The sequence below is a fragment of the Glycine soja genome, chromosome 16 (assembly GCF_004193775.1).
Source record: "Glycine soja cultivar W05 chromosome 16, ASM419377v2, whole genome shotgun sequence".
NCBI classification, from domain to species: Eukaryota; Viridiplantae; Streptophyta; class Magnoliopsida; order Fabales; family Fabaceae; genus Glycine; species Glycine soja.
Window position 1 is genome coordinate 30,830,734 of NC_041017.1, and position 13,053 is coordinate 30,843,786.

The 13,053-nt window shown below is 29.9% G+C and overlaps 1 protein-coding gene across 1 annotated transcript; it reads right to left on the reverse strand.

Annotated features, from left to right (window-relative positions):
- Positions 1-5,357: 5,357 nt before the first annotated feature.
- LOC114390122 (salicylic acid-binding protein 2-like) lies at positions 5,358-8,310 on the reverse strand. Its single transcript, XM_028350805.1, has 3 exons — positions 7,830-8,310; positions 6,013-6,126; positions 5,358-5,807 (listed from the first exon to the last, which is right to left on the reverse strand). Exons 1-3 carry the CDS (start codon positions 8,190-8,192, stop codon positions 5,526-5,528), a joined length of 759 nt encoding a protein of 252 aa, XP_028206606.1. The 5' UTR covers positions 8,193-8,310; the 3' UTR covers positions 5,358-5,525.
- Positions 8,311-13,053: the final 4,743 nt, after the last annotated feature.

A 13,053-nucleotide genomic window follows, 5' to 3' on the forward strand; every position in this document is an offset into this window, starting at 1 on the left:
GCTATTTTGTAAAAAAAAAAACATTGAGTTAATTGGTAAGAAAAAAGTGTAGACACCATACGGATTGCTGATCCGTATGTTTTATTTTTTATTTTTTTAATTGAAAATAATAAACTCCAAAATATATTTTTAATGTTTTTTTTGTGTAATTATGTTTTGTAAAATTTTTGTTAGTTATTTTTTAGAATTTTTTTAGTGTTAGTTATTTTGTAAAAAAAAATTGTTAATTGGAAAAAAAATATAATGTAGGAACCATACAGATTGCTGATCTGTATGGTTCATATGGATTGTCAATCCGTATGTTTTTTTTAATTGTAAATAGTAAACTCCAAAATATATTTTAAATTTTTTTGTGTAATTATGTTTCATAAAATTTTTGTTAGTTATTTTTTTAGAAATTTTAGTGTTGGTTATTTTCTAAAAAAATATTTGTTAATTGGAAAAAAATAGTGTAGAAACCATACGGATGGCTGATTTGTATGGTTCATACAGATTGTCAATCCGTATGAATCATACAGATCAGTGATCCGTATGGTTTTTTTTAATTGAAAATAATATAGTATAGACACCTTACGGATTGCTGACCAAAATTTCAAATATATTTTAGAATTGATGAAGCAAGAAGCAGAACATTCAGGCTTTGCTCCATCACCATCATAGTTATGCACCCTCAAAAAGGAACTAAAAATGGTTATTGCGACTCTGCTTAGTAAGAGTGTTTACCTTTCATATTGATACATTTATTCACACATGTGACATGTCTGTAGTTAGTTAGCTTTGGTAGTAGGATCTTATGTTTGGTCAATTGTTGTCAAATACCCTAACAAGTAGTAATATGGTATTACTTGGCTCACCGTCTCATTAAAAATATGCCACTTGTTTTGGAGCTTAGGTTTCATTCACCTACTTTGACATTAATGGTGAAAAAAATTACGTAATTCTGATGACTAATTTTTTGTCATGTTTTCCCAATGCTTTAAACTGTTTGATGTAACTATATGCTTTGGAACAACATCTATATGTTTGTTTCAACTTATGTTTCTTCTACTTAACAGTTTTATTTGAAATCATTTTTCTTTTGAATGTATGTCGAGTTAATAGATTAATAATTCTGCCAATTGCTAAGAATGAATTGGCGTTCATCATGACTACTAATTGAATATCAATTTTGTTATATCATGCTTGAATGTGAATTATGTCAGAATTAACAAATGAAGAGCACGAACAATGCTGTGAAATGGCCAAGATCATGCTGAAGGTCGCGGTTCCGCCATATGCTATTTTAAACACCGTTAACGCCAAGGACCAGGTCATCTTCATTTTGAATTAATTAACATATCATTATTCTGTTATTTTGTGTAACTAACCAACCTTATTTTGTTATATCAAATGTAGATTTACGGTGAAGTTAGGAGGTTATTTGCTGTAAGATGAAAAGACGTACTTGACCGTTTATGACATTTCATTGACAAGGATGAAAATTTTCATACCGTTGTTTACAACCAAGATTTGGACAAACCAACCATTGTAGCAGGGTGGACAGCACTAAGAGATTTTTATCACCTGACTGGAGATCATCAAGTGTCGTTAACTCATTATGGTAAAAGTGTATTCTTTCTCACCATATTCAAGAGTAGTAGCCTTCCAAAATCATTTCCAAGATGACACTCATTATACCATCAAGTGTCAAATTCTGTCACTTTCAAGGTGTATCTCACTTCGCACAAAGTTACCTACAACAGCCTGGTGAGCAACTTTCCAATTTAGTTGCCAACAATTCTTTATCTTCCAAGTTTTAAATTTCATAAATTGTTGATATAACATTATTCTTAATACCAGGATGTTCCAAGCACCATGTATTATTTTCTTAAAGACAAAGGCTGGACTCATTTGCATTTGGAGGACATTGCAGAATGTTGGCTTGTGTTCAATCACCGGAGAAAGACAGTTAAAATTGGAGCTGGATGAAAATATTTTTGTGAAACCCTGTCCTTCAAAGCTGACATGGAAATTGTCTTCGAATTCCCTGATCCAGCTGTTAACCATGTTTTATTTTGATCATGTTTATGAATTAAATTCAACATTATTAGGACTTGGAACATTATTACGACTTTGAACATTATTAGAACTTGGAACATTATTCCTTTTAATTATTAGGAATTCCCTAACTATGCTTTTGTTACAAACAATTTGTCTAATATTATCCCTTTGTTAGTTACCAGTTTCTTATATAATAGTTGTTTTATTATGTGTAGATCATAATTTTTTTTTGCAATGTTGAAGTGACATTTTGCAACAAACAATATCTTTTAGTAATTAATTTGGTCATGTTTATGAATTAAATTATTTTTAATTAATCCCTAAATTAATTTTTAAGCAATCTAATGTTAGTTTTAGTAATTTTTAAAAATTTTATATGTATTATAACTTTTTTAACAATCTAATTACTAAATAGATTTTTTTATGCCACTATAAAATAATATCACAAAATCAATATTTTTTTATACCACAATAATATCACAAAATCAATATTTTCATAATTGCTAAAATTATTAAAAAAATTCACACAATTGCTAAAATTATTACAAAAAAAGTTATTACAAAAAAATTATTTTTAAAATTGGTAAAATTATAATTCATATAATTTTATTCATAATTTAAATTTTTTTTATGAACCTACGGATCAACAATCCGTATGGTTCATACAGATCAGCAATCCATATGGACATACGGATTGCCAATCCGTATGGTTCATACGGATTATTGATCCGTATGAACCATACCAATTACTGACCGTATGGATCATACGGATTGCCAATCCGCAGGTTCGTAAGATTTTTTTTTCGTGTAACTCTTCTTCTCTGGCGGTGAAAATCGATCAAACTTCACCGTATACTCCTGAACAACGCACGTACACCATCGGAGACCAAATATGCTTCAAAACTGACCTTAATGGAAGCAACTTATACTAAGTAAGTGAGATTTTACGAAAAAAAATGGCACTACAAAAATGAAAAACTGCTCTTGCTATTTATAACCAAGGGTATTTTTGACATTTATGAAAATTGCTGGGTGTCCTAACAAAAATAATGAGTGCAATTCCCTCTAGCTAATCCTCAAGATCCATTTTGTTTCCTTGATCCAAAACTTAATAGGGTGTTAAGGTCCAGTTCACTTACAAGTCTCGATTAAAAAAATTGAACTCTTTCAACTTTTCTTGCTTTTGTATGAAGGCGGCTCCTATGGTACACATTTGGTAGCTACAATACCCACATTGTTTTATATATTTTTCTTAATAAGTGCAAATAGACCTATATACCCTCATTTATAAATTGACCTAACAACCATAAGTTGACCTAACTTTGCGTATTTTTCCAGTGACGGTTCCAGCAATCGTCGTCATAACTCCAACGTATTTTCGACCTCGACCACCACTGTCCGATTTGCCTCGGGTGATCTATCCATATCGAGCGCTACGTGAATAAACGACGTCGTAAGTGCCATACCTGCTTTTTCAACACACCAAACACCACCAAACACAGATTGCGTTTGTAAAGTTTTCCTCCGGCAACACACTCTCCACCCAAGCGTCGTTGCTCTACCGCAAGCCCCATGCGATAATGCATCTGGCGGATGCAAAGGGCAGATGAGATTTGGCTCTGTTCGATTCCTCTACTTTTGAATCGTTGATTTTTCTTCTTCTTGTAAAACCCCCTTTCCCCCCTTTGTGGTTGTTTGGTTCTCTTATATTGCGATTTTTCTCTGTTGACTTGGGTGATGTCTTCTTCGTGAAAGACGATAATGGTGCATCGAAGCTCTAGTCGACAATGATGATGGGCAGCAACGGGGTTCAGCGGAAGAGAAGGGAGATTTAGGTTTAGGGTTAATTAGGACTAATTAAGATTAATCAAAACTAGTATTTTTAATTTACATTAACATTTGTAGGGTTAAAATAGTCTTCTTGTTATCAGCCACATTTAAAAGTGAAATTAGTATTACTTTAATCTAAATTGTTCCATTTTTTAACATTAAATCCAACCGTCAAAATATACACACTCACTGGGGGACATATATGAACTATTCAAATTATATGGAAAAAAGGGTGCACCACTTATATGTGAATCGTAGACGTGGCCTTGTATGAAAGGTTGGTTGATCTTCCATGTGTTTCATTCATAAAAAAGTACAAGATATTTTAACTTAGTACAGACTATAAGAATTATATCTATTTAGTATGACAATTTCTAAGGGACGTGTTTCATTCATCCAAAAAATACAAGATATTTGAACTTAGTACAAAATAGAAGGCTTAAATGGATCAAATGGATCCGTGGGAGCCTTTCTTCTAGCTCAATTTCTATTCTCCTTAGTGGAAGTCCAACCAATGGGTTTATCCCTCAAAGATACTTGAGACAAGGTGATCTCTTTGCATTTTTTCCTTTTTATCATAGTGGCGCGAAAGGTTTAAGCAGACTTTGAAGGAGGCCATATCCAAAAGGCTTTAGGCTTTTCACAATATTTTTGGGAGAAATGAACTTCCATAATGTGGTTATGGTGAAGACTGGACTAAAGGTCAATTTCCATAAAAGTAGATTTTGTGGGTTTGGGACTGATGGGAGTTGTGAAAAAATATGCAAGGTTCTTAAATTGTAGGACATTGAGTTGCCTATTTATTTATTTGGGAACCCCATTGGTGCTAATCCAAGGAGAGTAGAGATTTGGAGCCTATCATTGCAAAGTTCAAGAAAAAATTAGTATCATGGAAGCACAAACACCTTTCCTTTGTTGGGAGATTATGCTTGATTAACTCGGCCACTTGAATTCATTTGATGGAGGGATTTGAAATTTGTGTGTAGAGGTAAAAATGATGTTTGGTTCGATAACATGGTAGAATGAAGGATGAGGGAGGGTAAGCTTACTAGATTTAGATTTAGGGTGGATGAAGGAAGCCTTAAAAACACTTTTCCTAGGACGTTCTTGAATTCCGAGCAAAAAGGAGATGTTACGTTGTAGGGGCTATGAGAAGTTGAGATCAAGGGGAGACCATGGTTTGAGTGGGAAAAGGAGTTGGTGGTAGAGTTTTATAGTTCGTTGGAGGGGGTGACTTTGAGATACCAAGAATATGATACTTCGATTTGGTTGGAAGATGCCTCAAACTTGTTCATGATCAAGTCCACTTATTTAGCTCTTTACAAGCTGAAATTTGAGTCATCGCGAGGAGGAAATCTTTAAGTGGGGGATATTTGTACATGTGGGATCATTCTCTTTGGTGCCAAATACTTTGTATTCTTAGCTCTTCTTGTGCAATTAATATCGTCTATTATTGCTGAGAAAAATAAAATAAAATAAGGCTTATGTTAATTTAGCGAAGACAATTTCTAAAGGATGACTATATCTGTTTCAAGGTTTGATTTCTACGTGTATAAAACGCTTTTAGTGACTGCGTTATAATTTTTTCTTAATTATTTTAAGAATTTAATTTAAATACATTGACAATATAGTAAACAAAAGCCAGAGTCATGGATTTATGCATATTTTGTAGCTATCTTCTGGAGAGAATTGTATAGTTCTCTAGGCTTGCTAATCATAGCTGCATGATCTGCGCCTTTGATCTTTAAAACTTCATTGATCCCAGCATTGTGAATCATCCAGAGCTGAAATTCCAATGGAATTGCAAGGTCCTCAGTGCAAACAATATAGGCACGTGGAACTGACCCATATCCATGTTTGGAGAAGTTCTTCTGCTTAGACAAGTCTTCAATAAAGAGTGATGATGGCCTTACCAATGTCTTGGCCAATTCAAGGTCCTGCAAAATCCATTCCTTATTATTTTTGTTTTTATTGAAAACTTCGATGAGTTTCCAACATATTCTCCAGATAGTAATGTAACTAAAACAATGATGTAATTGTCTTATTTAACAAAATGTCTTTTGTGGTAGCCGTTAGAAACTGTAAATTTAACTGCCACAAATTGCAACACTTTTTTGTAGTGCTAACATCACATGTAATTACCTCAATGGGAGAGCGCTGGTATTGCTTCTTGGACAAGTACTTGGGACCAAAGAGAAATGATGTTTTGTTTCCACTTGGGGCAAATTCATTGTCCAAGTCTTCAGACGACGTGTCCTGGAGAAGTGGAAAATATAAGACTAAATGATTTATGGGTCCTTTTTTTTAATTTGATTATTTATTTTTTTTAAAATTTATTTAATCTTTTTTTTTCAGTTTAATCTTTTATTTAAAAAAAATCAATTTGATTTTTTTTAGTTTAATCCTTTATCTTAATTTCTTATTTATTTTAGTTCTTTTATCTATTTAAAATTAATGTCGTTAATCATTTAAAAATGAATTTTTTTTTTTCAATTTTTTCTCCTTTGCCTCCATTTTATTTTTAACTAAAAAGATTTATTCTTAACTGATTAACGAGTCAATCTTAAATGAACCAAATGATCAAACTTAAAAAAAAATCAAAATAATTTTTTTTAAAAAAATAAAGGATTAAACTAAACTAAAAAATAAGATAAATATCTAAATTAGATTTTTTTTAAAAGATAAAAGACCAAACTAAAAAAAATAAGATTTCATTTGGGAAAAATATAATAATAGTGAAGATGCACGAGTGTAATTTTTTTACTTTTTATTATATATATGTTTTTGACAATAATAAGATCTGGAAGCGTGTGTCATGTCATGCTTATCCAATTACGGTGTATATTTTTGAATTGGAATGACACTAGTCAAGCATTTGATAGTTAAAGTTTAAAGAATTTTCATATTATATATATTTTAAAAGTTATAAAATTGATGGCCGTACATAAGTCGTAAAAGCTTTTTTAATCTAAGTAAAATTTTAAAAATATAAAAAATATCAAACTATAAAATAATATACATAACTAGAATAAATAAAAAATAATATAAATAGCTTAAATTAGGTCAAAAAGAGGAATTAAAAAAGTACAAGTAACTGAAATTTAAGTTGGAAAAATAAATGTTAAAAAACAGTAAAGTTAATATTTGAGCAAAGGAAAGAAGAAATTATAAAGTAAAAAATTTCTATAAACAATTAATAATTTAAAAATTATTTGAAATATAAATTAAATTTTAAATAATGACAAAATTACATAATAAAAAAATAACATGATAAAATATATTCTAACATTTAAGAATAAGATTTCTTTTACTACCATTTAACAATAAGAATTCAAATTATATTTATAAGGATTATTTTTTATATTATGAATTCAAATTATATTTATAATATAAAAAATAACCCTTCAAATACATAATTATAAATAGAAAAATGGGTAGGTTATCTAACTGCTGATTTATGTAGAATACTGGGAAAGTTGGATTTCTGCCCCTCTCATCCGGAATATTTTTGCAGCAATAGTGAACTAAAATTGATTCTCAAGAATCATAATTTGTTGACACTTTTTTTCTATTAATTACATATTAAATATGAAAATCATAATTTTTCACTTTAAAATTTCTACAAAAGTAATTTTTTTTATTAATTACATACCAAACATAATAATAAATTTTCATTTAAGATTCCTAGCTAGAAAAGTAAAATCTTCCTTTTACCAAATGCTCCTAGGTGTAGATATAGGAAACTCACCCAAAAAAAAAGAAAAGAAAAGAAAAGTGTAGATATGGGAAGCCAAAAAATGCATTTTTTTTTTTTTGTCAAACGAAAATAAATTCGATCTCTTTGTGATTGAAACTGTTTTATAGATTTTGATAGTCTCTTTTTTCACGGAACATGCATAAGTAAGAAAACTGAAAAAATTCTCAAGTAATAACCTCACTACTAAGAAGCATATATATACCTGTTCCAAGACATAAGATGGGCTGTGTTCAGTGTCTGGAGCAAAAGCAGCTAAGAAAACACCAACTACAACCTTTTCTGGGAATTTGTCCATAGCAAGTGCTATGCTCATCCCCCCAAAACTGTGACCAACTAGAACTACCTTCTCATTTTGGGGAATTGTGGCCATTAGATGCAACAAAGGCTCAGAATACTGTGAGAAAGTGTCAACATCTTCAAGTTTCTTCATGTTGATGCCAGAAGCTGCAAGGTCAAGCACCGTGACCTTGTGGCCTGCAGATTCCAAGCGTGGCTTCAGCTTGTGCCAACACCAAGCTCCGTGGCAAGCCCCATGCACCAGAACATAATGCTTCCTCCTATTCATATCCACACAATTTCTTGAACTAATGCTTATCAGAAAAGTAAAAACAAAAATAAAATTTTCAGATTTCGTCGTGTTTGCTTCTTCTTGTTGTACTGTTATATACGTGGTAGATGCTTTGTATTCCGTCTCCCCCTCTCTCTCTCTCTCTATATATATAGTCAATTTCTTTTTTTTAGGTTAAAGTAGTTTATTTTTCTTAATTTATTATTTAGGTTGAATTTGGTGTTTTAATTTTTTTATTTCAATTTAATACTTTAATTTTAAAACCAACTCAATTTGGTCCTTTCATAATATATATATATATATATTTTATGATGGATTAAAATTATTTAGTTATGATTTTAAATCGTTATAAAATTTAGTTTTTTTAACAATGTTGATCCAATCTATACGATAGAATTAAATTGAATATTTTTTAAAAATTAGAACAATTAAATTTTAAAAAATAAAAAACTATGTTGAATCTAAAAAATAAAATAAATTAAAGAAAAAACTAATTTAATATTTCTTTTATCATGAGAAATGATATAAAGCCGTTGAAACAGAAGTCAAACAATCAGCCTACCAGCTCGTGATGGCATGTTTATAGCCATTCCTTATACACACAAAATTGGTTTTTTTCTCTTATCTGATATTAGTTGTGTTAATATTTAATTTTATGATTTAATTTTAAAATGTTATAGTTTTTAAGAAAGTTCAGAGACAGCGGTATGACACAATTTGATGATGTGTATGTATATGAATATTGATGCCCAAGTCTCATTCTCATTTGTGGAACGTGTTTCATGCGCCATTGCAATAAATACATTCAGATCGAGATTTGACCCATCGCAATAAATACATTTACATAGAAATTTGAAAAAATAGATAATGTATTAATAATAATAAAAAATAATTTTATATCAATATTTAATCACAATTATCATATATATAATAAATTTTTTAATTTTTAAAATAATTACTTTAAAGATCTTGTTAATAATAAATTATTATTAAATAATAATATAAAATTATTTTTCAATTTTCATATCCATAAAATTAATTGTAAGCCAATTTATTTGATCCACATATGTTTTTGTTTTTGGTTGAATAACAACCTAGAGGATTAACAACCTCAAGGAAACAAAACATGAGTCTCGAAAAATTTAAAATACAATTTGGAGCATATATATTCAAAAACATTGAAATCAGATTTGAGCCTCAAAGCTTCTTTAGTCACCCCATCTGCAGGTTCCACGAGTGCATTTTATAATTATATTAATTTTTATTATGATAACTAATAATAAATATTAAATAATTATTATTTTTTCACTTACTCCATAATTAAGATGTATATTTTACTTTTATATGTTAAAAAAAGATGTATTAATAATATTAAAAAATAATATTAAATATTAAGTGATGCACAAATTATTATTATATTGCAAAAAATTGATAATATTATTTTATATCAATACTAAATAAGAGTGAACATAATAATTTTTAACTAAAATATATTAAATAATATTTAATAAATATAAACTTCATTTTTAAAATTACATGACATATATAATAATTATGCAAGTTTAATTGATAGATTTACATTTTGATAATAGATTATTAAAAACCACAAAATTAAATTAAATCAAATCATAAAAAATTAGTTTGATTTAGATTTGATGTTATATTTAAATTGAATCAAGCTGCACTACAAATGTCCCTAATTCCTGGTTCATTCACAAAATGTTTGGTTCATGGTTGTTAAACTCTCGATTTAAATCGTAAAATCTTACGATTTTACGATTCTACTAAGAGTTGACGAGTTAAATCGGAAGTAGAATCGAAACCGGAATAGACTCGTCCGATTTTGTGTAGACTCGGATGAGTTTGGGTAGACTCGTGAGTCTGCTCCGAGTTCACGAGTTTATGAAAACCCGAAATGACGTCTTACAACAACCCCCGAAAATGACTGTCGTGACTCTCTCTACTCACTCACTCTACCTTGTTCAAGCTACTAACCCCCCAAAGTGACTCTTGTTGAGCTACTCGTGTTGTCGTGGTTGTCGTCATCGCTGTCGTGCTGCAGTGCTGGACTGCTGAGCTAATCATCATTGTTTGAAACTTGAAAGTCCTCACTCGTCGAAAGCCCTCATTTCCTGACCTAGCTCCAAGCTTTGCTCCACGACGCTAAGGTGTTTTCTTTCTCAAAGCTTCTTTGTTAATTCATCTCTGTTAATTGAAAGTTTGAAATGATGCTTATTAAGGGAGTATCTATTAATTGAAATTCTGGCAAGGCTATTGTTAGCTTCATTGTAGTGTTGAGTTTTGGGTTCTATTGCTAAATTAAGAGAGTATTAGTTAATTGAAATTTCTGTTAATTGAAAGTTTGAAACGATGCTTAGTGTTGAATTTTAGCAACGCTAAGGTGGTCCTCCGAACATGGACAAATTATCTGTTAATTGAAATTCTGGCTTCATCAAGGGTGGGTAGTGGGTTTTGTTGCTGCCTTTTGGGTAGAGGGTTCTGTTGCTGTCCTTTTGAATAAACTCTTACGAGTTTACGATTCGATTCTACGAGTCGAATTTACGGAACCTCCACGATTCTACGTAGAATCGCGAGTTTAACAACCATGGTTTGATTAATATCTTTTTCTTTCAAGAAATATATTTTTTTAATGAAATTTATTAGAAACTTAACTACAGATCAATTTTGTAAACACTAAAAATTATTTCATAATTTTTTCATAAAATATTGAATAAATTATTGTTAAGCATAAAACAAACTATTTCAAGAACACGTTTAATTTATATACTTCACAAATTACATCTTCTAAAGTTTGATCAAACAATTATTATATGGAATGAAATTATATGAAGTGGAAATTATAGTGAGAACTAAATAGAATTAAATGATGTTTTAATTTCATTCTTATAATGTACATGAATAATTGATTGAAAAATAATTATAATTAAAAAGATAATGTATCGTTTTAGGTGAGATTTATACTTGCCACGGTGCCTGATCTCCCTTTTCCTCTTTATGCAGCCTCCTTGGTTCTCTCCTGATGGCGAAAGGAGGATATATGCAAAAACATTTCAACACTCAAGTCATGCATAAGTGTTTTAGAAAGTAGGTATATGAAAGTATTATGTTTAGAGTCACTAACCTGATCATTAGATTGCTTCCAACAGCAAGAAACTATTTGAAAATCCCTTCAACAGACATTAAAAAAACTACTAGCTAACTCCAAGGTCAATTTAAGGATCTTAATTTGAAGGAACTCATTGCAAACCGGAAGAGAAGCCATCAAGTGAGAATCAAATCAGAAGACTTGAATCTTTCAAGAAGAACACCTCAGATTTCAATTGGTGTCTTCCTTAACCAAAACACTCTAACATCAATTGACAAAAACATGGGACCAAACAATATTGATGTTTTGTTTCCACTAGGAGCAAATTCAGTGTCCAACCATGCAGACGGCGGGGTCCTCTCAGTGAGCTGTTGAAGTAGAAATATAATAATGGTGAAGAATATGCATGTATGAGTGTAATTTTTTGACTATTTTGTTTTTTTTTTTACAATGAATAAGATGTGAAAGTGTGTCATGTTTATCTATCCAGTGCATATTTTTAAATGACATCAATGATAATTGTTTGCTACAAGGATCTTACGGTCGTATAAAGTTAATTAGGGTATTTTTGGATTTCAGATAAGAGGATCTAAAAGTATGTTAAAGAGTAAAACTAATTTGAGATTATGTTTAATTACTTTAAAAGTATGTTTGAGAGTAAAGTTTTATCTGAAAACTCAATTTGTAACACTTTTGCAAACTTAATTTTAACTAAAATTTAAATTTATAAACTTTATTCTAAACATATATTTAGTCTCGTAATAAAATAAAAATATCTTGGTTTTATATGCGAGAATGTGCACGTGTACGGGGTGATTGCAGTATTCATATCTTAATTCCTCCATTTGAGAGGAGTTGGTTGGAATTCATTTGTATTATATTTGAATGGTTATTAGAAGAGCATGCTAAAGGACGGATCAACTTTGAATTTTGAATGTGACTAAATCTGAAAAATTAATTTCATTATCAATCTAAAAAATCGAAATTTGTTTAACATTACAATATTTCATAAAAAACCAAAAATCTTAATTATGTTGGTTAGAAAAGAACATCATGCCAGAATTTTCTTAGTGATGTGCAGTACGTCCTCCTCCAACCTGGTGTAAGGTAGGTGGGGAAGTTGATTTTGTGGCCTACCTATTGTTTAACATTACAATATTTCATAAAAAACCAAAAATCTTAATTATGTTGGTTAGAAAAGAACACCAACCTTGTGTAAGGTATGCCAGAATTGTTCTTTACAGCTGTTTCTCTCGTTTGTTGTTTGTTGTTCATTCAAGGTATGTATGGCAGGTTTCATTTTCTTATCCCACATTTTTGTTCTCTACAGCTGTTCTCGAGGTCGTGTCTAAATTTTCAAGACTTTAACCAAAATTTATATTTGAAACTAATTTAATTAATACTATAATTTATCAAAATTTATTAATTTTTTCTGACTAGAAAATTACTAACCAAAATTTTATAATTAAGTATTTCTAATGATTTGATCCCATCTCATACCCAATATATATAGCTAGTAATACAAATTTTTTAATGTATATATACGTATATATTATTAAACTACTAAATAATATTTTACTTAATATGCACTTAACTTAAAATTTAGATGAGTTCATTTATTTACTATATAGAATCAATATATATAATTATTTGATAAGTTTCACTTGTTCATCAACATGAATTGACAAGAACTACTACAACTTCATATATAGTAGTTGTTTAAAGCATAAAATTTACACAGATCCATGTATA